This window comes from Podarcis melisellensis (genome assembly GCF_964234715.1).
Source record: "Podarcis melisellensis genome assembly, chromosome: 1".
Classification (NCBI taxonomy): Eukaryota; Metazoa; Chordata; class Lepidosauria; order Squamata; family Lacertidae; genus Podarcis; species Podarcis melisellensis.
The window spans coordinates 34020130-34045257 of NC_138528.1; the positions used below are offsets into that span (position 1 = coordinate 34020130).

At 40.0% G+C, this 25128-nt stretch overlaps 1 protein-coding gene and 1 long non-coding RNA gene across 12 annotated transcripts in view; one reads left to right on the forward strand and one right to left on the reverse strand.

The window, feature by feature from the left end:
* Nucleotides 1–25128, forward strand: part of LOC309357128 — a 204974-nt gene that overhangs the window by 83972 nt on the left and 95874 nt on the right. The gene's annotated exons all lie outside the window — the stretch shown is intronic.
* The window catches only part of NPAS3 (neuronal PAS domain protein 3), a 636914-nt gene that overhangs the window by 51209 nt on the left and 560577 nt on the right, over nt 1–25128 (reverse strand). For all 11 annotated transcript variants that reach the window (XM_081888853.1, XM_081888852.1, XM_081888849.1 and 8 more), the window contains one exon: nt 621–739. In XM_081888853.1, the coding sequence (XP_081744979.1) occupies nt 621–739 (119 nt within the window). The remainder of the gene's footprint in view (nt 1–620; nt 740–25128) is intronic.

The following is a 25128-nucleotide window of genomic DNA, read 5'->3' on the forward strand; positions in this document are numbered from 1 at the left end:
CAGGTATTCTTAAATATTTACTTCTTTGTGGGCTACTAAGGCTGCAGTGCTACACACAGTTATTTGAGAATGCCCCATTGAACTTAATGGGAATTACTTCTGAGTAGGTATGTATAGGACTGTGTTGTAAGTCAAGGTCTTTCCAGATAGACAGTGAGGCTGAAGAATGCTACAGTGTTTTGTTTTTGTTTTTAATCCCGTATGATATGTGACGGAAGGACTTTGCACACACCTCCTATGGTTATTTTTGACTTCTTCAAACTAGTGGGTCAGATCACCATTTACTCAGTCACTGGATTTAAGACAGCCATAACCTCCAGGGATATTTAATTAGTTTCAGACTACTGCATCCTCCAAAAGGGGGGGGGGGAGATAATAGCCATTTAGAAATATAAATAGCAATGGGAAATAAATAAAATATCCATGTACTTTTTCCTCCGGAAATGTTCTTAACTTTAAAAGTCTTGTTCAATCTTTGGCAAACTTTCCAGGCTCAGACTTTGGCAGATATCCAGATATAAGAAGTATGCTTAAGTATGCTAGCTCTTCAGCCACCACAATCCTCTTTGAGAGTAAAGGAAACTTCTAACTACTCCTAAGGAGGCAAGACCAATGTTTACCTTATATCCTGAAGATTTTATGTGCACACCTCGCTTGGTCAGGGTAGATTTCATCCGGATGAAAAAAGAACGCTCTAGATTGTTGTCCGTTGTAAGTAGGCTGGGGCTTGTGGCTTCCACTAGAGTAGAAACAACAACAACAAAATAAAACAATTCATAGATAATTTCATTTTCACAATATCCTTTTGAATTACTTCATGTGACGTGGGAGATCCTGATGATAGATCTCCCACTATATATTTTTTAATGGCAGCTGTGGATCTGTCCCCCGTGCTGAATTAGATCAGGACCACCATTCTAGTGAGAGGGTAATCCTTTCATCCTGTAATATTTTCCTACTAAAAATGCTTTGTGCCACTGGGCAAAAAAAGGCCTGCTGTTGTCACTGGAGAAGATGGAAGAGGAAAGGAAGTTGGATGTCTCATATGGATAATTACTCGATATCGCTCATTCCTTTCACTGCATCTACTCTATAGTATGGCTGGAAGGGTGAAAATAATATATGTTAACCAGAACCACCTCCTGCATCAGATGATGGATCACATGGAAGCTGCTGATTTCCTCACTGTTGAGGTAATGCAAACCTGCTCCTACCTTTAACGTTTATCCCTAGGATCAGCATGAACAGTGTTGTGGTGATGGTGGTGATTGTGGTAGGGGGAAAGAACAAGAGACTATCTTGGGCTGATTGCTTAGGAACTCTTTCTTTGACTATAACTAGGAGGGAAAGAGAGGGAGCCAGGTGGGTGGTGTGTGTGTGTGTTTTAAGGAAGAGTAAAAAGAGAGTTCCAGTTACAGATAGGTAGCCGTGTTGGTCTGCCATAGTCAAAACAAAAAAAATTCCTTCCATTAGCACCTTAAAGACCAACTAAGTTAGTTCTTGGTATGAGCTTTCGTGTGCATGCACACCTCTTCATTACCAAGAACTAACTTAGTTGGTCTTTAAGGTGCTACTGGAAGGAATTTTTTTTTGTTTTAAAAAGAGAGGATAGCCTCAAGCTGGTGGCGGATAGAAGCAATTTATTGTCTGCCTAGTAAGTTATACTGGTCCTATGTGGCCTTCTCCAGTGCTCTCAAGTAAGACTACTAGAAAAAATGCACTGGGCAATCTTCAGATAATAAACTGCAACTCTCACTCTTGTGGTCTGCTTCTCTCTTTGCTCTTTCATTAGCTGGAAATGGTTTGGAAGTTGGGGAGAGATAATGGCAACACTCATTTGTCCCCCTGAAAATAAGAACATAGCCTGCTCACCAGAAAGCTTATATCATTTTAATATCAAATGTAAATATACACTTTCGTTGTCTAAAATAATTAAATGTGGGGCAAGCCTTCATAAAAAACAGCCATATTGGCAATATTTCTGTATAGGGAGTTTAAATTAACCAAAAAAATGTTTTACTAGTGTCTTTAAAGAGTATTGCTAGTTATGAGGCAAGACTTTTCTTGTTATATTTCCTTGCATATACCTTGTACTGATGTGATCACATTTACATTGTGTTTATGGCATTTTAGCTCTGTTGTGATGAATACAATAACAAGAATGCCCCTTTCTTTAGTGTCTCTCTTAAGAGTGGGCTTTTTTTTGTTTTAGAGAGCATGAATTCCATGTCATTTTAAATGTACAGCTCTTTATCACTCGAGGGAAAAGCAGAGCCATGTTATATTTAGTACTTTCATTTCTTCTGATTAAATATGAATTACTATGAAATTTTTCTCATCATCTAACACGCCATAATACGCCAACAGCTTTTTAATACACTATATAAGCACAAACTTCTGCTCTAAGAGTTTAATTTGCCCCTCTAATCCAATCACATCAACCTTATTTCTCTTATCAGAGATTCCCATTTTGAATTAAATGAGCTCATTAGTTTTAATCAAAAGCAGAGAGATCAAAACTTAAACGTAAATGCTTTAGATCAGAACTGTCAGTCAGCCGTGCAGTTCTATTTTACTAAAACACAAGATCAGAGACCCTTAGAACCAATTTTTTCTCGTAAGGGATGCCGAGAGCTCGAAGATGCTATATCCTTTTTTTCCCCCTTTCTCCTTCCCAAGGACAGATTATACATTTAAGGTTAGACTTAATTTAGCGCATTTTTTCTTCCATCCTGGTGGAAATGGAAAAGTATGCCAATCTGCTGTTTGTCTCTTTCACATTTATTGGTGTTAGTCCTTGGAGACCTGAACAAACGTGAAGCCATCAGAAACCATGCCACAAACCTGGCCTCAACATTTCAGTTCCATTCAGCAATATCATGTTTGCAACATCTAAGAAATGAAACTTTCAAAGCAAGGAAATGTATGATCAGGATCAAGGTTACTGGAACCCTGAAACCACAAAAAGGGTCATAAGCAGATCTGGCAGCGAGAGGCTCACCATTAATTATTACTGATATTATACAACACTCTACAGTACAGTGCTTAAAGTGTACATTAAGAAACCACAGCATGTGTTCTTCCTGCTGAGTGAATAAATGTTAGAATCAGCTTAAAACATGCAGTTGCTATAGTCCAGTACATTATGACCTAACATAGGCAGCAAGTAAAATATGCTGAAATGCTGTTCATGGTAATCTTCTAAATATAGAGGAGAGTTACACAGCCCTGATTCTTCCTTTTCAACTATTGTATGGTTAAACTCACAACCTAAAGTGCATTTAACCTGTGCATATTAATTTTTTTATTTTTTAAAAGGAGGTGGGTGCCCAGGAAAAAAACAAACTTTGGCAGTCTCACCCACCATTGCACCCAGCGTGTGTTGGTTATACATGATTTGGGCTTTAGGCACTTTCTCTGGTATGTAACCCTTGCGTAAGCTGAGGGTTTACTGTACTTACAATAAGTCCACATTCATTATTGTACTAATCAAGAAGGACAGTAGCATGCTGTGGAGAGAGAGAAAAGGTGGGAAACAGAAAGCTGCACTTCTCATAGAATGCATTCTAAGCGCTAATTTTAGTCAAGTAATTTAATAATGTCTCACCATTATATAAAAGGGTCTGATAATCTGAATGAAGCCGGGATGAAATATATGCTTATGGAATTTTGAGGGATTCAGTATTTACCACCCATCACTGCAATAAATCACTCCGTAGACTACTGCACACATGAGAAGCAACACTGATCTCATAAATCAGACCATGGAAATCATACCCATCCCATAGCAATAACCATGACAATAAATACAGACAAGGCTGAGAAGCACAGCAGTCCTGAAATGATCCTGGTAGCCAGAAGAACAGCAGAGGAACAGAACTGCACCACTGAAAAGGTAGTCGGGGGCTGGCTGATTGAGAGTAAACAAATACCTCGGCTCAAACCTATACAGTGGTACCTCTGGTTACAAACTTAATTCATTCCGGAGGTCTGTTCTTAAGCTGAAATCGTTCTTATCCTGAGGCGCACTTTTGCTAATGGAGACTCCTGGATTCTGTTTGCATCCTGGGGCAAAGTTCCCAACCAGTTGCAGCTACTTCCAGGTTAGTGGAGTTCATACATAACCCAAAGCGTTCGTAACCAGAAGCGTTTGTAACCAGAGGTACCACTATAGAAGAATCTATATGCTAGATTTATCTGCAATTCGGCTAGCTGTCAAGATATGGTTGCCAAATCAGGCCAAATTACGTATCATGGCATGGGGTTCAAATTATCTACGCCAGGGCTCTGGATTTAGCTTTGATGAGGCCCTAAGCTACTGAAGGTAATGGGGCCCTTTATATGTCCAGCTGTCCTTTGTCAACAACAAATTGTCGCTTTTTTGTGTTGAATATATGCTATATGGTAATTTACAGACCTAAAAGGTATCTAAAGCCATTTGCACAAAACAAAATATGTATTTTATCCAAGTAATTGTTGAACTGAAATACAATTAAGAAGAAGTGTATTTCTGGGGGAGCCCAAGAGAGTGGGGCCCTGAGCTATAGTTTGTTTGGCTTATACGTAAATCCGGCACTGATCTACACATACGCACAAATACATACAATTGAATTGAATGGGACTTTCTCAAAGATAAACAGATATCTGCAACACCCGGTTACAATCTTATACAATCCTACTCATACCGGGGAGTTAGTTGAATTGAGCTCAGTGGAACTGACTTTTGCATAGACAAATAGAAGCACAGAATCGCAGAGTTGGAAAGGACCCCAAGGGTCATCTAGTCCAAACCCTTGCAATGCAGAAATCTCTACTAAAGCATCCATTATTGATGGCACATATAGAATTGCACTATGATTATTACATTTATTACAAGGAGGGAGTGCATGTGGTGGGGGGGAGAGCTGCTGTTTTCTCATGGGATTAGGAAAAAGAACAGCACCTGAGCTCAACCTTTCACAATATCGCAAAGGTTGTTGTCAGTCCCTCTCTACATTTTTCCTTGCCATATTCTCATTTCCTTAGAGAAGCAGTGGTTGGGAGACAATTGGAGGTGTGGCTGGCTTGGCAGTGAAGTTCATAGCTCTAATTATCTTTGAGCATTCAATGGCAGAGTGGGTGAGAGTGCTTAGCATCAGGCCAGAGCAGCACTTAATTTATAAACTTCAATTCTCAGGTGCATGTGAAAAAGTTGTTCTGCTGCATGCAGGCCGACATTTAAATCCTCAAGGATAGCATGATATGGGAAGAGTGCGCAATGAATGAGCAGATAAAATTCTCCGTTGAAAAGTGCAAAGCAAATGCTCATCAGTAAAACAACCCTATATGATCTTTTTAGGTTTTTGAACAGACACTCAGGTGATCTTGCAATCCTAGTAGACACTTCCCTGAAAAGCTAAGGAAAGAATCTGTATATATACGAATATGGAACTCAAATGTATTATACACATTATACAGCATTATACACATTTAGGCACCAGGCAAAAACGTTCCTTTTTAACTAGGCCTTTGGTTGATTTGATTGACATCCTATGCTCTTTTAAAATGTGGTTTTTTTTCTGTGTGTGTGGGGGGGTGTTTTTGAGTTGTTGTTTTTATTTTGATTATATATTTTGATTTTGTTCTGTGAACCGCCCTGAGACCTTCGGGTATAGGGCGGTATATAAATTCAATAAATAATAATACTAGAACATACAGTTCTAGTAACCCTTTAAACGTGATTTTTTTAAAAAAGAAAAGAGCAAACAAGTGTATGCAGAAGGCAAACAGAAATTATCAGGGTTATGGGATGCTGTCTGTTAGCACAGAAATGATAGCAAAGGTGTGCATGCAAGACTGATACTTAAAACAAGAGTAGTTTGGAAATGTGAAAAGGTTTGCATATTATTTTGAATAATGGTAAAACTAGAAAACATCCAGTGAAATTAACACTTCATAAATCTAAATGGAAAACAGAAATACATGCATTATCTGAGATGATCAAAGTACTAGTTTTCACATATGAAGCCTTATGTGGCCAGACCTGAAAGACGACCCTTTCCCATATGAACCCACCCAGATCCCAGAAATGGGATTGCCTATGAACCAGACAAACCACAAGCTGTAACTACGGGTATCCCATCCAAATAAAAGATTAGCACAACAAAGAAACCAGAGATCACCCTACAGCATAACACCCTAAAGCCAGGATAAAGTGGAATGTCTTAGCCTGGCATCTAAATGTGGACAGTTTTGGTGCGAGTTGTGTTTCCCTGAGGAGAGCATTCAGCAAACAGGGAACAAGCCCTAAAAACCTGTTTCTAGGGACCCTCATGCTTGCATGTCCATGCTAAGCCATGGTTTTGGTTTAGTGTGTTGTACAAACCAGGCTAATGTCCATTATGAGTTACATCATTTACCCTCTGTAGGCAAAGATATCACTGAACTTGTTGTGAATCATGTTCCTGCACAAGGGACCACTTATTTAGGAGCCAAATAAATGTTTTGAAATTAACGCAACTTAGTTTATTTTTCTTGAACACGGACATGGGGATGCACAATCCTTTGGAAATGCTATTATAAATCGTAACTGCTTCATGTTAAAGAGCGGATATGTGGGTATAAAGAGAATTTGAAAGATATACCCAGATGGTAATATACTTTGTCCTAACAGGATCAAGGGACTCTCATCCTGTTGGGAAAATTTTGCTGCTTTTCTTTAGTATCCTGCGAATCATTAACTAGCATTTTAGACTAGAGCAGAGTTGGGGAAACAGCTGTAATTTAGTACTGCCACTATTGGCCCACTAAAAGTGGCATTAAAATAAAATAAACTGAGAGGTGGATGGGGGAGAAGAGAACAACTTAAGAACATAAGAAGTCTTTTTCTTTTCTTTTTTAAGCCCACAAAAATCCTGCTTCTGCTGCCTACCATTGCCACTCTGCTTGTGATTTACCGAAGATACTAAAAGAGCTTCCATTCCAGATTTTCATATGCCAAGCAGGAGCATGCTTCTTGGTGTGGGCTCCCCTGAGGAAGTGAAGAGCATTTAAACTGCCTCATGCTGCTCACACAGCTAGTGTTTGGATGACACCACTCTGCGGAAAATATGCATAATGACAAAGTCAAGCTGCTACCAGTGGGTGTTTCTGCACAGGACTCTAAAGCGGTAAAGAGTTCAAGGGGTGGTGGTGGTGGTGGAGGAGGGAGAATGGGAGATAATAAAGCTAGCCTTTGAAAGTACATGACACCCAACACAAGATATTATGCAGGAAGCTGTGGCACTACAAAGAGCAAAACAGTATGAATACTACCAGGGCAACAACAACAAGCAAGCGGTTGTTTCCCATCTTACTGCAAAGCATCTATAAATGCTGCCACTTGAGGGATCTATTTCTTAAGAAAAATGCACTTCGTGCTCTGGGGATGCTCTAGGATTCAACTTTCTGTACCTCCATGCAGGATCGAGGGTAGCAATGTTTTTATCGCAATCATAAAATGGTTATGGGCCAATTCCTCTTAAAAAGCAGTCCATAAGAGTGAGGACCCTTTCCCTCAGTTTTTTTACAACATGATGTCAGACAAAGGGCACCAGGACTTAGTCTTTGTACTACAGTACAAAATAACAATACATAAACACCTTTGTGAAGGCAGCTTGAAACCCCATGTTTTCTATTAAGAAGTCATGTTCAATCTTCACTGTTGATAGAACAGAATAGCTAACACGGAGAACATTGTATATCAGAAAGGTCAATAGTTATTATGAGCTACAAATATATTTTTTTCCATCCTTCAGGCTGTTTAGCGCATATCACAGCATGAGCAGCTGTCTTCTTTAATGCTTTTAAAATTAGAATCCCAAAGAGGAAGGGGAAAAAATTACATTTGCAATGATTGCTCTTTGCTTTTGTAAGTTTACTTTAATACACTATTTTATATACATGAATTGTCTGTGTAGCCTAACCAAGGGCAGTAACTGGCTGTTAGTATCTAAGCTGGATTCCTCTATCTATGTCTGTTGCTAAAAAATACCTTATCATAAATTGTGTTAACATAATGTATTATTTTTGAAAGAGTTCTATTACACATTATTTATGCTAGTAACTTGATAAATGTATGTATATCTTACCTAGAGGTTATGTTACGTGCATAGAGTGGCTGCTGTTGAGGTATAAATATTTACCAAGGATTAATTCACAGTGGTATCTGCTTTATGAATTTCTACATATGTACAACAGCAACAACACAGTTGACTGTAGAGCTGTTTACGACAGCCATTGTGATAACCCTATCACAACCACTACCACAATTAAAGATGTGAGACTGAGTCCCTCCCCCCATCTGCCTTCTTCTCAGGCATGAAAAATAGTTCAAACTATTACCACTCAGGCTTAAATTTCCAGTCTTGAAATTCCCAAAGCATCATTCTCAAAATGTCAGTTGCGAACAAAAACAGCTCAGCAATTTTGAAGTGTGATGAGAATGCAGAGGAAATAGTGGAAACTGGCTGGGAGTGTAAACTTATCGTAGAAGAAATTGCACCGTTTGGGTTTCAGATTTCTCCCTAAATAAAATGAAGAACAAGCAGTATAAGACTCTCAAAACTCCTTACAAACAAGGAGACCGTTCACTATGCAGAATGGCCAGCATGCTGCAACAAAAACATTTTTAAACATCTAGCATCAGGTTCCACTGATGGATTTTGTTGTAATCTTCTTTGAAAGGCAGATTAAGTGGGGGTGCAAATATTTAAACAGGAGCTAGATACCTACTGCCTTAATTACTTTGCTTATGGCCCCTTTGGGGCAGGGCCACAGTTCAATGGGAGAGCACCAGGTCTACCTGGCATCTCCAGATAGAGCTGGCAATGTCCCATCACTGCAACAATGAGCTAGGCAGACCAACTCACTGTAAAGCAGCTTCCTAGGTTTCCTTCCAATCTCTCTTCCAAAGGGGATTAAGAGTTTTCTAAAGAGGGAAAGAAACCACCAAAAGAGGTAATGATGCAGGTGGTGCAGAGCATCAACATGAACTTCCTGGCGGTAGCATCACTGCAGCTGATTCAGAGGGCAGTGGGGAGGTCTGGGCTATGTGGAGCTTCTCTGGTGCTCCCATCAAAGCGCACATCCACCTCCCCATCCCAGTAAGCAGCAGTGCTGCCCCAGTGCTGCTCTTGGCTGATCGGACCTTGAGTCTGGGGAGGGATTCTGCAGAAGAAGCCCCACAACACACCAAGTACCAAAGTGCCAATCCTAAAGCCTTATTGAATCCAACAAAAACAGCAGTTCTTATTCTCAACCGGTGGTTCTCGAACTTTTTTCTCCAGAATAAAAATTTGCTCACACCACCCTGAATGTTTTATTGATAAGAAATGCGCTGGAAAACCCAAAGAAACAAATCCTAGCAGTGCTTGATTTATAACGTAGAACACAACAACTTTATAATACGATCATGGGATATCTATAAATATTCTGCAAATGTTTCTTGGATTGTCCTTGAACCTTCCCACCACACTTGCCACCCTCTCCTGCCACCCGTGTGGCGCACCACACCCTTTGAGAACCACTGTTCTAAACCATACTGCCTGCCAAGGCTATTCATGCACTATTCAGGATCTGTTCTTCACATTGTTAAAATACCATGTCATAGTGGTTCCACGGAGAAAATTCTGTTCAACCTGTTGGTGGGTGGCAGTTGCTGGTGTCAGGGAATTCCAATTCTCCCACTCATGATATCGGCCAATCGTGGGTGGGCTTTAGGAGATGTATGGGTATGATTTATAGTATGTAATCAGAAGGGGGAGTTGTATGGCTTTGCCTCTCCCTTCCAGGAATTGGGGTATCCTGTTAAAGGGATCCAGGGGAAAGTGTTTTCGTCCATAAGTCCAATTGCAGGCTGAGGGCCACAGCACTCCACAAGGAGTCGATTCCGCCCAGGTGTTCTCTAAGTCACAGGGACACCCTTTCTCAGAATCGACCCCCTAGGAAGAAGGCAGGCTGACTGAGTGGGAAATCACCCAATGCCCAAGCCAAATCACTTTCATCGGTAATCAATGAAGTTGTGGCCTGTTTCAATCCAAGAATGTTGTCCTGTGTTTTCATATAAGAAGTGCAAGGCACTGGCAGAAGACTCACTGCAAATGCCTTGCTCCCCTGAGGACTCCATATCTATGACAGGATTGTGCTATAAAGCTTTTATTTTGGAATACATCTGGCTTATCCTGAACTTCATTCGATTTCTTCCACATATCACAATTCACAAAAACATCAAAACTTGACAATTTCAAACATTTTAAGACTGCCACATTCTAGCACGTATTGGTTGGTCTAAATGATTCCCTGTGTTTCTTAATCTCTATTTGTGCTTCCTGTTTGTGTTTGTTTTCTTGCCATTTTTGTGTGTTTGCTTTTCAGTTTTGATTGCTCTATAAAATTCTTTAATTCTTTAATGAAACAGTATGTAATTAGGGATATTTAAATATCAATATCAAGCTTGGTATGGATTTTTTTTTTGAAAAAAATCACAGATAACTGTGGGAGAACACTGGAATGGATTTATGAAAACATGCAAAATTACATTTCTCTTTTCCCTGGCCTTTGGCTAATTAAACAATCTATGGCCTTTTAAACTTAGGGGAGATTATTATTGTTTGTTATTATGTTATATGTTTTTTACTGCCCTGTGATCCTCAGATGAAAGGTGATATAGAAATTTAATAAAATAAACAAATAAGTAAAATTAACCAAATACAAATCCTCAAGCAAACAAACAACTGCAGTGATATTTAAAAGAGCCCTGTAGGCTAATACAATATTATTATTACTACCCCATGGCAGACAAAAAGCTAAGCAGCTTACCAATGAGTTTATCATTGCTGAGGTTAGATTTGAACTCGAAGCTTCCTGGCTCCTAGATTATCCTCTTAGTCCTTCACTATACTTGGGAGTTTTGAGACTGCATAGCTCAGGTTGCTTACTTCCGAGTAGACAATGTATCGGAATGCACTGTAAATTAATCTGATGATCTCAACAGTAATATTTCTTCAAATGCTGTAAGCGCTTTGTCCATTTCTTGGAAAACACCAATTCACATTATTTGGTGTGGGTTTTCTTTTTAAAATTAAAAAACAAACAAACCACAGACCACCTGTCAAACTGAACAGGATTGTTTTGTTACTGGGGATTTTCACAAGACCTTTGACAAAACCAATCAGCAGCTGTCACATTCCTCAAAGAAAGGCCTTTTAAAATTAGCCTACCGTGCAGGTATTTTGGCAGAATTTATCACATGTCTTGAATGGCGCTTGCTTTAGCTTTTCTCTTTATACACACAAATGGCTTTTGTGCAAGTTTAACACACTTTGTCAGTCCCTCCTTCAGGCAAGCTCTGGTTTATAACACACCTTGACACAACACAAGGAGAGGAATATGCCAGACAATAAATTATAAGATATTTCTCTCCAAGTCAGACTTAGTAGCATCTATGCCTGGAAACGGACTAATTGAGAAGAAAACTATTTTGGCACACCACATTTTCTAAAACTCCTCCAGCACAATGTTCCTTCGGTTTTTGCTCATATTTATCATTTCCTCGACATTGCATTTTCACTACACAGGAGCCTGCACTGTTGATTTTTCTCTCTCTCTTCCTCCAAGCCTGGAGATCACCCCATGGATTAACAAATGATTGAGGATTCTCTCTTAAAAGACTCTTTAAAAACCTGTCAGAATCAGCCTGAGACACAGATTTATTATGAACTATTTAAAGGGCTTAATATATGTATCCCCAAAGAGCCCTTGGAGCAAACTAAAAAGGAAGAGTGGAGTTCTCAAAGAATGGGAAAAATTCTCCAATGCCCCACTTTCTTCACACCACGATTACTGTTTACTCAAAGGATAAAATGCCTAACCTGTCACATGCAGCCTTCAGAAGCCATATTGCCGGTGATGTACAGTAGAAACAGAACCAAAACAATGGGACTTGACAGTAATACCCTGCGAAAGGCAGCTATAATTTACTTTCTAACCTATTCACTAATGTGGATACGTCTTGTAGGAAAAAAACCTGATCTTCTGACCCATGCAGTAATCAAACAACTGCCAGGGTGTTTATTGTCATGCAAGCTGTGACCATTACCTTAATTATATGTTACCGTATAAAAAAACCTTCCCTAATGAGCAAATCTTCTCCCACATGTGTGCCAACTCACCCTTCTGTCCTTGAAAAGCAGCGCTGCTTTTGATTTTGACCGGGCGTTTTAAAGCGTGTTAGAACTATTTCATCTAATGAGTGATGCTGCCTTACCTACAACATTTATTTTATTAGGATGCCATGATATAATTAACATTATCAGCTTTGCACTAGGAACACAACCTGGGAAGAAAAGATCATATATGATAATATATGATCATATATGCTGCTTCAGCTGGGTCCAGTAAATGATGAGACTGAGATTTGTAGGAGACACAGTGTTATCTTGAAACAACTCACTTTCTCCTTGAAACCTACAAGATGTAAAGCAATTACAACGGACTCCCCCAGTGATCCCTCCCAGACCCATCAGTGAGTTAGAGACTTCTCTTGCATGTGAAGATTAGGCTCCAGCAGATTGAGGGAATGAGACCAATGAGGTGTCCAATGGTCAAGAAGGAGGTTTCTGCACTTGCTGCAGATGGAAGTGAGGGGCACATGAGGTTTGTCTACCTCAGACGGTAGCCCATCTAGGAGAAGGAAAACTCTGATCCTAAACCACTGCTGCCTTGTGGCATATCTTAGGGAGAAGAAAAGGTTAAGGTGTAAACCCTATACAAATCCCGAGTGGAGTCCCTAAGACAGTTGGATGGTGCCTTGTATGCCTCCTTCCGGCAACTCCTGCAGCCAAGCTGGTGTCAAAATATTACTCTGCTTTCCTTTGGACCACATCCTTTCTCTTCCCTTCACACAAGTAGGGAAACAAACAAGGTAGCCATAGTTAACTAGAGCCAGTGTGGTGTAGTGGTTAGGAGCAGTGGACTCGTAATCTGGGGAACTGGGTTCGTGTCTCCGCTCCTCCACATGCAGCTGCTGGGTGACCTTGGACCAGTCACACTTCTCTGAAGTCTCTCAGCCTCACTCACCTCACGGAGTGTTTGTTGTGGGGGAGGAAGGGAAAGGAGAATGTTAGCCGCTTTGAGACTCCTTCGGGTAGTGATAAAGCGGGATGTCAAATCCAAACTCTTCTTCATCTTCTTCTTCTTCTTCCGAGGGCTTCCAAGCAAGCCAGAATTGATAACCAACTTTAATCCATGAGTTCATATCCTGGGTTGTCTAGAAGCCATTAACCATTGTTTCCCAGCTTGCATGTAATGGGAAGCTATGCTTAAGTGTGGTTTCTTGGCTTGTTTCATCACTTGTGAGAAGCAGGAGAAAAGGCACTGTGGGCAGGTGCAATTCACCTTGTACATCCCCTTCTTATTAAGCCAGGATTTGGTAATGTAAATGTAGCATGTAACATTAAGCTAAATCATGGCTTAGCACAAATGTGCAATCATGCAGACTCTGGAAGGAAGACGCTGCCTGCTTTGCTCCTCCTCCTCTGGTCTTGCTGCTACTATGCTACATAATGGTTGTTCTGTAAACCAAGAAGAAACCTTGGTTACTGAGCAAGGTTCAGAAATCATGCTAAGAGGAGGAGCAAAGTGGCCATGGTCTGTGTTTTGGGAGCCTGCACATTCACACACTAAACCATAATTTGGTTAGTGTTATACCGGTATGTGAAATGGGTCATTGTACGCAGTGGTTTGAGGACTGCAGCCATAATGCCACTTTTGATGTTTGCAGTTTTTCATATTCAGAAGCAGACCAGTGTGAACTGTTATTCTACTTTAACAATAGTATGTTATTTAGGAGTTCAAAGAGCTCCTTAATGACAACTTCTGCACTTCATGCGTTGAAGGGGGGAAAGCATCAGTAAGATCTCTGGGCCTTTGAGATTTACAAAGAAATCATATTAACATATTTCACAGCAAACAAATTGCACAGTAAAGAACATTATAAAACTGATTTAAACTGGATACCTAGTATGACTTGTTTGATGGCCTGTTTCAGCATCTGCACCAATACATCCAAATATTTCTTAGACTTACCAATATATGTTCTTTAATGAGAAAGAGATAATGGGGGAATGCAACCATTTATGCCATGTGTTCACAGGCACTCCAGATCATATATGAATAGGCAATTGTGACTGCTACGTAGTCTGGAAATCTGGGGAATCCTACAAAGTCTCGGATCCCTACACCCCTTTTATTCTTGCAACTTTTGAATTGATTCTGAGCTGTCTTTTATTCAAGTTTCTAGTCTTCGTTATTGTGGAGATAGATGTGAAAGCCTAGACAAAGACGTTCATTTATTGCATAGCCATCATTTTGACACAAACAATAAAATCTCTGCATCTGCTGTAAGTCAAGGTTTAGGCAGGGATGAAAGCCATTTTCTGACTGTTGTATCTTGCAAGAGCGCTAGTGAGATATAGGGAGCATACTTAATAAAATCATGCATTTGCATAATTATGACTTCCTTATATTAGAATTTTTGCATTCTGTTAGCAAATTTGGCTTTTGCTAACACGATGCAAAAGTTGTTAATGAGTCTCATTGTATTAGCAACTTTCTATCACATTAGCAAAGATTAAATTTGCTAATGGAATATGACAGTCACTAACATAAGATTAGTGCAAAGAGAGACCAAAATCTCAGTAGGCCATCAAAAGGTAATGATCAACATGTAAACAATGCCTTGCCTGGTTGTTGTTTTTTCTTTGTTAACTATACGTGAATGTGTGTGCAATGTCACTCCCATTCACATCTACAAAAAGCTCCCTAGGAGGGTCTTGTTTTACACAACACTAATGCAACCACAACACAATGATTAATTTTTGATAGAAAATCATGAGCCATCAACTTTCCTCATTAGAAGAGAAGTGAATCATGCAAACAAATGAGCTGATAGAAATATCACATAAAGCAAGTGTCCTTAAAGTCAGATATTATTATTCTTATTGCATAAGTAATTTAGATAGCATTTACTTGTTACAGTAAGGGGCTTTCCGAAGTATAATCACAAAGACTCAGCAACTTCATAAGCCAGACATCAAGACAATTAAGTGAATTAATAATTAGAAAGGGGGAGGGAAGCTCTCAGAAAACCAGATTATGTTTTTGTTGTTTTCCCGGGAGGAATAGCAGTATTGATTTATAGAATTCGCTTCCACTCTAGTAAGAAAGAACACTTGAAAATAGAAGCTAAAGTACTGATATTGTGAAATCTAGCAATCACAATAATAGTTAAGCTTAAACTAGTATGCAGTTTGCCAAACCTTGTGTGAATTTGTGATCTAAATAATCAGACTTCTGATTATTTCTCTCAAGCCTATTTCATATGCATTGTGTCATATACTGCTTACTAACTAGATGGAAGATCCATTATATTTTTTGTTGCTGTAGAAAATACATAACTGGGGCACCACACTAAAACCATTACTTGTCTTGAAACCTCACACAATCCTGTTCAGGCAACCAACTCTGAGATTAGGTGGCACCGATTCACTGGACTTCTGCATGGATACCTTGCACCAGGCATGTCCAAAGTCCGTTTCGGGGGCCTAATCCAGCCCGCCGCTCGATTTAATCCGGCACCCGTGGTAGTATATGACCTGGGGTGGCCAGCCCTCACGCATGTTCACTTCATCAAATCTGAGCCTCTTTGAAAAAAGTTAGGGCACCCCTTGCCCCTTAATCTCCTGGTGAGACCTGCGGATCATGCTCCCATCCCTAGAAACAACACTAGCCCATCCATTCACCACTTATTAACTCCAAATATCTATCATTTCCCCTTTCAGACGGTTGGCAATGGAAAGACCATTACTCAGTTTTTAATCAGATGAGTCTCTTCTTGAGAATCCATTTCTTATCAGGTATGTGAGGGGTATGTCTGCAGACAGAAAAAGTGCACCATTTGGAGGAAGTTGTTTAAATCCAATCACCTGGGAGCATGACTTCAAAGGGGCTTGCTCATCAGCTGATTACAGAGAGTGCCTTTGAAAACCATTTGGATGAACTGCTTTCTCCAAATGGGGCACTTTCCCCTCGGCAGAGGAATCCAAACCCATTCCTTAGAATGGACTTCAAAGGGGCACCCTGTAAGTTCTGATCAGTGGTCACAGTAAGCCAGTTTGAATCAGCTGATTGGCACTAAAAAAACCGGCATTTTCAAATGAGGTTGTGGAAACCACCCACCAGTGACCTCATTTGAACTTTGATAGGTTTCAATCACTTGGCATCAATATTACGCCCTGTGAATGCCAGATAGGTGGTCCTGCCCACCTGCCAAAGTTCACCTGTGAAATGAGGAGGAATTAGAGATCTAGCCACTGTCTGGATCCAGTTCCTAACCCCTGGCATACAGTTTTGTGAGTTAAAAGTCCACTTCATCAAATCACCACTTACTGCCGTTGTGAACAGTCACTGGATTTATTTTGCACACATATAAGCTTTAATTGACTTGTCACAATCTGTTTACATTTCATGACCACTTGACCCTACTTGCAATTGATGGAGCAGCCTCTGGTCCATGCAAGCTTATGCCATAATATTCTTGTTAGTCTTTAAGGGGCCACGAGACTTTATGTTGTTTTTGCTGAAACAGACATGACTACCCTTTAAGAAGTCTTAATGCATGTAATGATCCAACCAATAATTAACACAATAAACAATCTCATAAAGCTATGCAGAAAAATATACAGTATTTCTCTCCCCCCTCCCAGAGCAATTGGACAATCTGAAACATGCTTTACTTTAATACAAGCGACCACTCTGTTCTTGACCTATTAAAACTTTGTTTGCTATTATAGTAGCTGGCAAGCTAGTCATGCAGAAAGGTGTTGAGGAAATGAGCCAGTGTGTTCCCCTGGTGATATAAATGCTTTATCAAGCTGATCCCTGCCTTGTTATGTAAACTATACCAGGTACTGTTCATTTTAAACAGGGAGATAAACAGATCTAATATGCTTCAGGGCGTCATGCTTTATGCATGAACTCCTTTTTATTTTTATATTAAAGATTTTCTTGACACAACCCTTTGCAGTGGAGTAAAGCAATAATATAACGTCTTAACTACAACCACAGCAGCACCTGCAAGTTCAAAGAAGTGCGAAAGATATTCCCAGTTCAATTAGGCCAATGCAAACCTTTTTAATTAATTCTTAATAAACAATTAATTTTTTAGTGAACACTTCTTGTAATAAGAATGTCTCTCTCAAAAGATAAATGAAAAAAAATCATCAGGGACTAATGTTATAAAAAATACCACTCTTTCAGTTTCTATCTTTTTTATAATATTTAGCTACCTTCCATTTCCCTATCATTTACTTTGAATATTTTCAGTACACTTTCTGCTTGAATGGATAGCAGATATTTTATTCTTTAACCATTTCACATGTTCTCAGCTGCAATTTATGTTCTAGGTAGAGAAGTAAATACACTCAATTGCTTACATGTAAATCCATACAGCAAGGTGGGGGAATACTCTGTGTCACTCAAGCACTAGAATTTGGGGAAACTAACTGGCAGTAGGTTTAAGACAATGAAAATAAGTGCTAGTTAAAACTGTAGTGTTAAATAATGGGATTTATTGCCGCAGGTGTTGAAGCAATAGTGTGGGTGAACTACTGGCTTTCAAAGTGGATTAGACAATGGGGGGATAAGTCTATTAATGGGTATTATCCATAAGAACTGCAGGAAGAACCTCCATGTTCAATGGCAGCATACCTCCAGCATTGCCTGAGCTCTGCAACTGCAGACTGAAGCACAGAGTGAAACCAAAATGCTTGTTTGCAAATCTATTGTACTACCAACCTTACTGTATGCTTGTGAAACATGGACCACTTATAAATGCCTTCTCTAACTCCTTGAAAGATTCCATCAATGGTGTCTCCAATTTTTTTTACACATTACTTGGGAAGACAGGCGAACTATTGCCAGTGTACTAAAAGAAGGAAAGATCACCAGTGTCGAAGCAATGATTCTTCAATATCCACTTTGTTGGACTGGTCATGTTGTGTGGATGCCTGATTATCATCTTCCAAAGCAACTACTCTATTCCCAACTTAAGAATGGAAAGTGAAATACTGGTGGGCAACAAAAGAGGTTTAAAAATGTTCTCAAGACAAAACTAAAAAAATGTAGCATAAGCACTGATAACTGGGAAACACTGGCCTGTGAGTGCTCCAACTGGAGAACAGCTTTTACCAAACGTGTTGTGGACTTTGAAGAACCACAAATTCAGGGCAAAAAGGAGAAACAAACTAAGAGGAAGGCATGTTTGGTAAACCCTCACTGTGATCAACTTCCACCCTGAAACCTACGTCCACACTGTGGAAGGACGTGTGGATCCAGAATTGGCCTCTACAGTCACTTATGGGCTCACTGTTAAGACAATGTTCATGGAAGACAATCTTACTCAGCTACGAGTGATCGCCAAAGAAGAAGACCTCTGATTACTAGATGCTGGGGGAGGAACAGGGGCAATTGACTGGAAGCAGAGTGCAGGATCAGATGGACTTCTGGGCTGATCCAGTAAGATCATCCCCCATGTTCTTAATCAGGTTTCTACATCTTTGTTTGCCATACCTGCCACGGTACATGAACCACCATGGTTTGAGGAGTGTGATTAGTTGAGTCTTCTTTGCAACCTTAGAACTGCAAAACTGGGCAGAAATTGCCCCAGAAGTTGTAAGATTCTTGCAAGAAGGCTGGGAGTGTTTTGCCTGCTTTGTTATCTCAGCTGTTGCCCTAGCAACCCTTTTGCCACACCTCTCATAGCAGGAAGGGGAAACAGGATATTTCCTTGATGATAACTCAGTTGATGCTCCTGGCTAAGTAGCAACCAAATGGGCAAGTCCTCTGAATCCACTACCTTTTCTGTGAGAAGGAGAGGGTTTCATTAGCTGCAAAGGGCAGGGGGTAGGCGACCACAATTTTTTGCTTGGTGGCCAGTGCCAGTCAACCATTGTAGAGCCCCCTTCTTAACAGTACTATACAGTAATCTATTTCAACTAATTTTAGTGCCTTTGCAGTATTTACAATATATATATATATATATATATATATATATATATATATATATATATATGCAGGTTTTGGTGTCCTCGGGTGTCTTCCCGTGTAAAAGTTGGGGTGTCTAGGCGACGTTTCGACGACGACGTTTCGACGTTTCGACGACGTTTCGTCGAAACGTCGCCTAGACACCCCAACTTTTACACGGGAAGACACCCGAGGACACCAAAACCTGCATTCCTGTACCCGTGAAAATCTACGAAAGCATATATATATATATATATATATATATATATATATATATATATGCCAAAGATAGACCTGATTCTTTGAACTGCATGCCATGCCCAAACAGACTATAATGAAACGTGATGATTCATAACTCTATGCTGTCGACAGACTGAATTATAACTTTTTAATTTAGTCAGGTAAGGAATTATTACAGTAGGACTCTAGGGCAGGAATGTGTTAATAAAATTGTAGTTTCTCCCTTTTCATTTAAAATAATCCCCTTGAGCTGATTAAATGAAATATCACTTGTTTAATAACTGACAGAACATTATTTTTAAGCAGAAATGTTTTGCATATTTCCCCTTCCTAATTTTTAATTCCACTCACAGTGTGTGGAAGGCACTGACATCACACAAAGGGAGTAGAGTTTAGCACTTGAATATAGTTTGTCCTGTCATCGTGGTATCTATAATTTAGTGTGAAGCAGTGAGGTAGACACAGCATTATCATTAGAAATCATCCTGAACAGGGATATAAACCACACTCGCAATAACACTTGTCAGAAAGGTGACTGCAGTCAAAACTAATATCCAAGAGTTTCAAGATAAATGCTGACACTGCAGCCAACCTACAAGGCTATTATTGCTTTAAAAAAACAGTGGGGGAAAACCAGACCAAAATATGAACCTTCCCTGGAGTGAACAAGTTAGTATAAAGTTTGTATCTAAGGTAGCATAAATTCCCTGTGAATTAATGTAGGTGAAGCCTTGTTTTACTCAAATAAGGTTATTTTATGTTGCTGCAGAGAATTAATCAAATAGTGTTTTTTTCCAGCTTAATGACTCTAAGTTCCTCTGAATTCCTGCATCCTGTCTGCCTTCTGCCTTCCCTCTGGTATCCTGGAATATATGTATAGAGTCCTTAAACCACATCATTAGCAGCACATCTTATAGATTCAGCCCTTTCTCCCAGCCTATGCTATTATTCCTTAGCCAACACTTGTATCTTCCCAGTCTCACGCTAAGTTTTGTTTCCTTGCAATTTAATACCAGTGTACTTCATGCCACATAAACTGTGAAGCCACAGGGAAAACAAAAAAATATTGAATTATGGCAATGATAGTTTACTTGAGCATGAATATGGGGTGTTGGGCATAGTTTGCTTATTTAAAATATATGGTGAGCATGTCAGAATAAAAAAGAAACAAAGGAAAACTACTCCGAGGGAGCAAGGCATCTGTACTCTCACATTCTACTTGTGGGAACAAATATACTGCTCCATTTTTTATGTATGCTGAACAAGAGACAGGGAAAGACTTTAAGTGGTTTTTCATACAGAGTCTCTTCTGATTAAGCATTTAATCTATGGATCAGGGTTAAGACACATAGCAAGTAAATAAAGGCATTTTTTAATAGCAGAAGTATAAATTGTTTGCATGTTGCTCTCTGAATAAGATAGAAGTTCAGGATATTTTTGTATTCTCTTAACCTTTAGAAATAAAATACACTTTGTTACAATATAGAATAGTCTGCTGAACAAGTGTCATTATGATGGTATTGTATTACACAGGATAGGACAAATTGCACCAGAAATGTTAGGTAAAGCTAGCTAGTTTATCTTATGCATTTTATAAGCCTAGCACACCACCTAAAATTGCTTTTGTCAATATAAAGACTGTCCAATTTCTCTTCTTTATACCTGTTGTCTACCTACCAAAGAACTTGTTTTTGCTTAAGGTGGAGGCAGACGTGAGTAACAACTGATCTTTATATTTTTTAGAGAATCTGCCATTGTGTCTTGGTACAACCTGAAAATGCATAGCACTTAATAAAGTCTATTACTGCCTCTCACACTGTTTATAAATGCATACCTGGATGGTTTTAAAACCAGCCTGGATTTTTTCCTCCCACCCTCTGTCACGTACCCTAATGAAGCACAGGTAATTCAAAAGCTTGCACAATAGGTATTTAGTGACATCTCCTTCTGTCAAATAAAAGCACTGTCCTAATATTGATTAGGATTTTTTATTATGGGCCAACCCAGCTGCTTTTACTTTGGGCTTTTTCTTAGGTACAAAACATTTTCCATATAATAGCAATAATATTATATATATCCATATAATTTATTAACATTGTTGAAATATGATATAATACAATGCCATTTGGTTAAGCTACTACATGTTTGTGTGTGTGTGTGTGTGTGTGTTGACCGTTCTGTTATCAGCTGACTCGTATTGTCAAAAGAATTGCAAACCAATAATGAGAAGGGATGCAGGTGGCGCTGTGGGTAAAACCTCAGCGCCTAGGACTTGCCGATCGCATGGTCGGCGGTTCAAATCCCCGCGGCGGGGTGCGCTCCCGTTGTTCGGTCCCAGCGCCTGCCAACCTAGCAGTTCGAAAGCACCCCTGGGTGCAAGTAGATAAATAGGGACCGCTTACCAGCGGGAAGGTAAACGGCGTTCCGTGTGCTGCGCTGGCTCGCCAGATGCAGCTTGTCATGCTGGCCACGTGACCCAGAAGTGTCTGCAGACAGCACTGGCTCCCGGCCTATAGAGTGAGATGAGCGCACAACCCTAGAGTCTGTCAAGACTGGCCCGTATGGGCAGGGGTATCTTTACCTTTACCTTTAATGAGAAGGGATATTTAAAACACGTGTTTTATTTACTGCTACTTCCACTGTATATTCTTCTAGAACTGTGCTGGTCCTTCAGATACACCCGAGTGAAGAAAACTGATCTTAGTTTCCAAAGATATAATAAATGCAGCATGTTAGTACACTGCAGCTTGTCTCAAAAGAGAACTTAAGAAATAACCTAAGCATGAAATGTGAAATCTCAAATTAACCCAATATTATGATGGATGAACATAAGAGCTGGAAAAAGTGGGATTTACTCTGTGCAGGTCCCCATTGCATTATTTTAGATGCAAAAAAGAAGCATTGGGAGAATCCCACTCCTATTGCAGCCTCTAGGCCTACTCTACACTGGTCCATTTGCTCCCAGGAGTAAACAGAAGATGAGAAAAAAGTAAAACCATCATAGAATTCAGTTGTAGAATACACTTCAACAGGTGAAATGAAAGGCAAGAAGCGGAGGACGCCAAATTTTGGCGTCACACAGGGTGGCGCGGCACTTTGAGACCTCAAGGTCCGCCTCTGCTCGGAAGGTGGAAGAACAGACTCCTCTTTTCTCCCTAGATAAACAGGGCCCACAGATCTTTTTCTTCTTCCTTAAAAGAATACACTATAGATGCAGAAATGTAAGAAGGCATTGTTTCTCATTCCACCCTGTGTTAGTTGCATACAGCACAGTTTCCTTTCTGCTGCAGTTGGTCTCCCACCAGAATTGCAATGACATGATGTTATTGCATTCTACTTAGTTCAATGTAAAAGAAAGACAATGCAAATTTGGGGGACGTAATCAGTTGTGTACCACCTGCAGCCTGAAGGCAGCAGCAGCAGCAGCAGCAAAGACCAATTGTATTCAGTGCATTGATTTCCGTCCCATTTACGGGGCAAATAATAAGACAAATTCTAGAATTCCTTTCTAGTATGAAGGATGTTAGGTTGCAAGTAATTTTTCCCTTGCTCATCCCAAGTAACAAGTCTTTCACAAAACAATTATGTTTGGTAGAGAATAATACATTTAATCAAAGCTTTGTTAAACTATCCAGATCTAGCTGTTGGTGGAGGAACACACCTCCAAGAAACAGTCACCACAAATAAAAGCACTTACAACGTGGAGCATTTTGCCTTTGTTAACGTGCCACAAGTTCCTATCTTGATTTTCCTCAGTGTTCACAGTATTTGTCACGGCAAGCAGCCAAAATGACACTGAAGATTTTTTTAAGGAATCAGAAGCATTAGAACAGCGAATGCTCTCTGAATGCTATAAACAAGCATAGCTGATATTGAAAAAGCACTATCAGCGGCACTTGCCTAATAGAAAGTGGGGAGACTATGGAATGTATTGGTGTATATTTGAACTTTATTCCTATTATGGGGAGCCTTATTTTAGAGTAGGAGAAATCAAACACCATTTACAGGAAATATTTAGGATAAAACAAGAATGAGAGCACATGTATAATGACTCATAATTCAATCTAGGGTTCAAAGGAAGTCAGCTTCCACACAAACCTGAATCACTATGTGAAATACTATTTGAGAGGAAGCTCTATGAGGCTATGTTGACATCAACGACACAGGTGGGTTGCTAAGGCCAGATCCTAGCAAACCAATGCCTAAAGCAGGCGTGGAGGGTGGCAACACGAGAACAGGCCTTTTCAGTGGTGGCGCCACCATTATCAACTGTCGCCCTCCATATATTTTGGACTACAATTCCCATCAGCCCATCCATACTGGCTGAAGCTGATGGGAATTGTGGTTCAAAACATCAGGAGGCAAAGCACGTCGGCAAAAGTTACTTTTATTACATTCTCACCCTGCTCCCCCAACTTTTCATTGTGGAAAATCTCATGTACCTCCATCATGCATATAAGACAATGACTGATTAAGAGCATTTTGCTTTGTTTCTTCCTCCAGGAGACAGTTAATGTGAGTCAACCCTATAACTCTATCATCCATTTGAGTTACATGTTACCTTAGGTAAATAGTGGGTGGACAGGAAACCTGCAGTCTCCTTGGTAGGGGGAGCAAGCAGAGTAGTACTGGAATTTCAAGGGCTAGGATAATGATGGATGATAGTGTACTGTAGGTAAACCAAAACACACACACTTTCTTCTGTCTTGATTGTAAATTGAGGCTGCAATCCTAGAATCATGTCCTTGGAACAAGTCCCACGGAATTCAGCAAGACTTACTTCTAAGTAGACATGCATGGGATCGATTGCACTACTAGGGGTGCTAATCGCGGGTGGCGCTGTGGTCTAAACCACAGAGCCTAGGGCATGGGTAGGCAAACTAAGGCCCGGGGGCCAGATCCGGCCCAATCGCCTTCTAAATCCGGCCCGCGATCGGTCCAGGAATCACCGTGTTTTTACATGAGTAGAATGTCTGCTTTTATTTAAAATGCATCTCTGGGTTATTTGTGGGGCATAGGAATGCATTCATTTTTATTTTTATTTTCAAAATATGGTCCACCACCTCCCACAAGGTCTGAGGGACAGTGGACTGGCCCCCTGCTGAACAGGTTTGCTGACCCCTGGCCTAGGGTTTGCCAATCAGAAGGTTGGTGGTTCGAATCCCTGCGACGGGATGAGCTCCTGTTGCTTAGTCCCTGCTCCTGTTAACCTAGCAGTTCGAAAGCACGTCAAAGTGCAAGTAGATAAATAGGTACTGCTCTGGCGGGAAGGTAAACGGAGTTTCCATGTGCTGCTCTGGTTTCGCCAGAAGCGGCTTAGTCATGTTGGCCACATGACCCAGAAGCTGCCGGCTCCCTCGGCCAGTAAAGCAAGATGAGCACCGCAACCCCAGAATCGTCCGCGACTGGACCTAATGGTCAGAGGCCCCTTTACCTTTTCATAAATAAAAAAGCTTGAACTGCCTTTGTAGTGCTTGTATGAGCATATAGCAGTATATTTGGGGTGATTTATGGAAACAAATAGTTGTGAAATCAATGTATTTTATTTGATCTTTGAGTTCATGTTTTTTATAATGCAGAAATAGATAGCAAATTATAGTAGGGCTTTAATTCTGCAAAGTCACTACAATTTACTTTTAATAGATTCAGTAACACTGTTTAAACCTTGAAAGTTAATAAACATAGATTTGTAGAATTAAAAATATTGAACAATTGGAGAGCTAGCAACTCACAAAATTAAAGTTTTATAAACCAAAGTCGAAGACTATGTTGCACAGTTTAAATATTTCA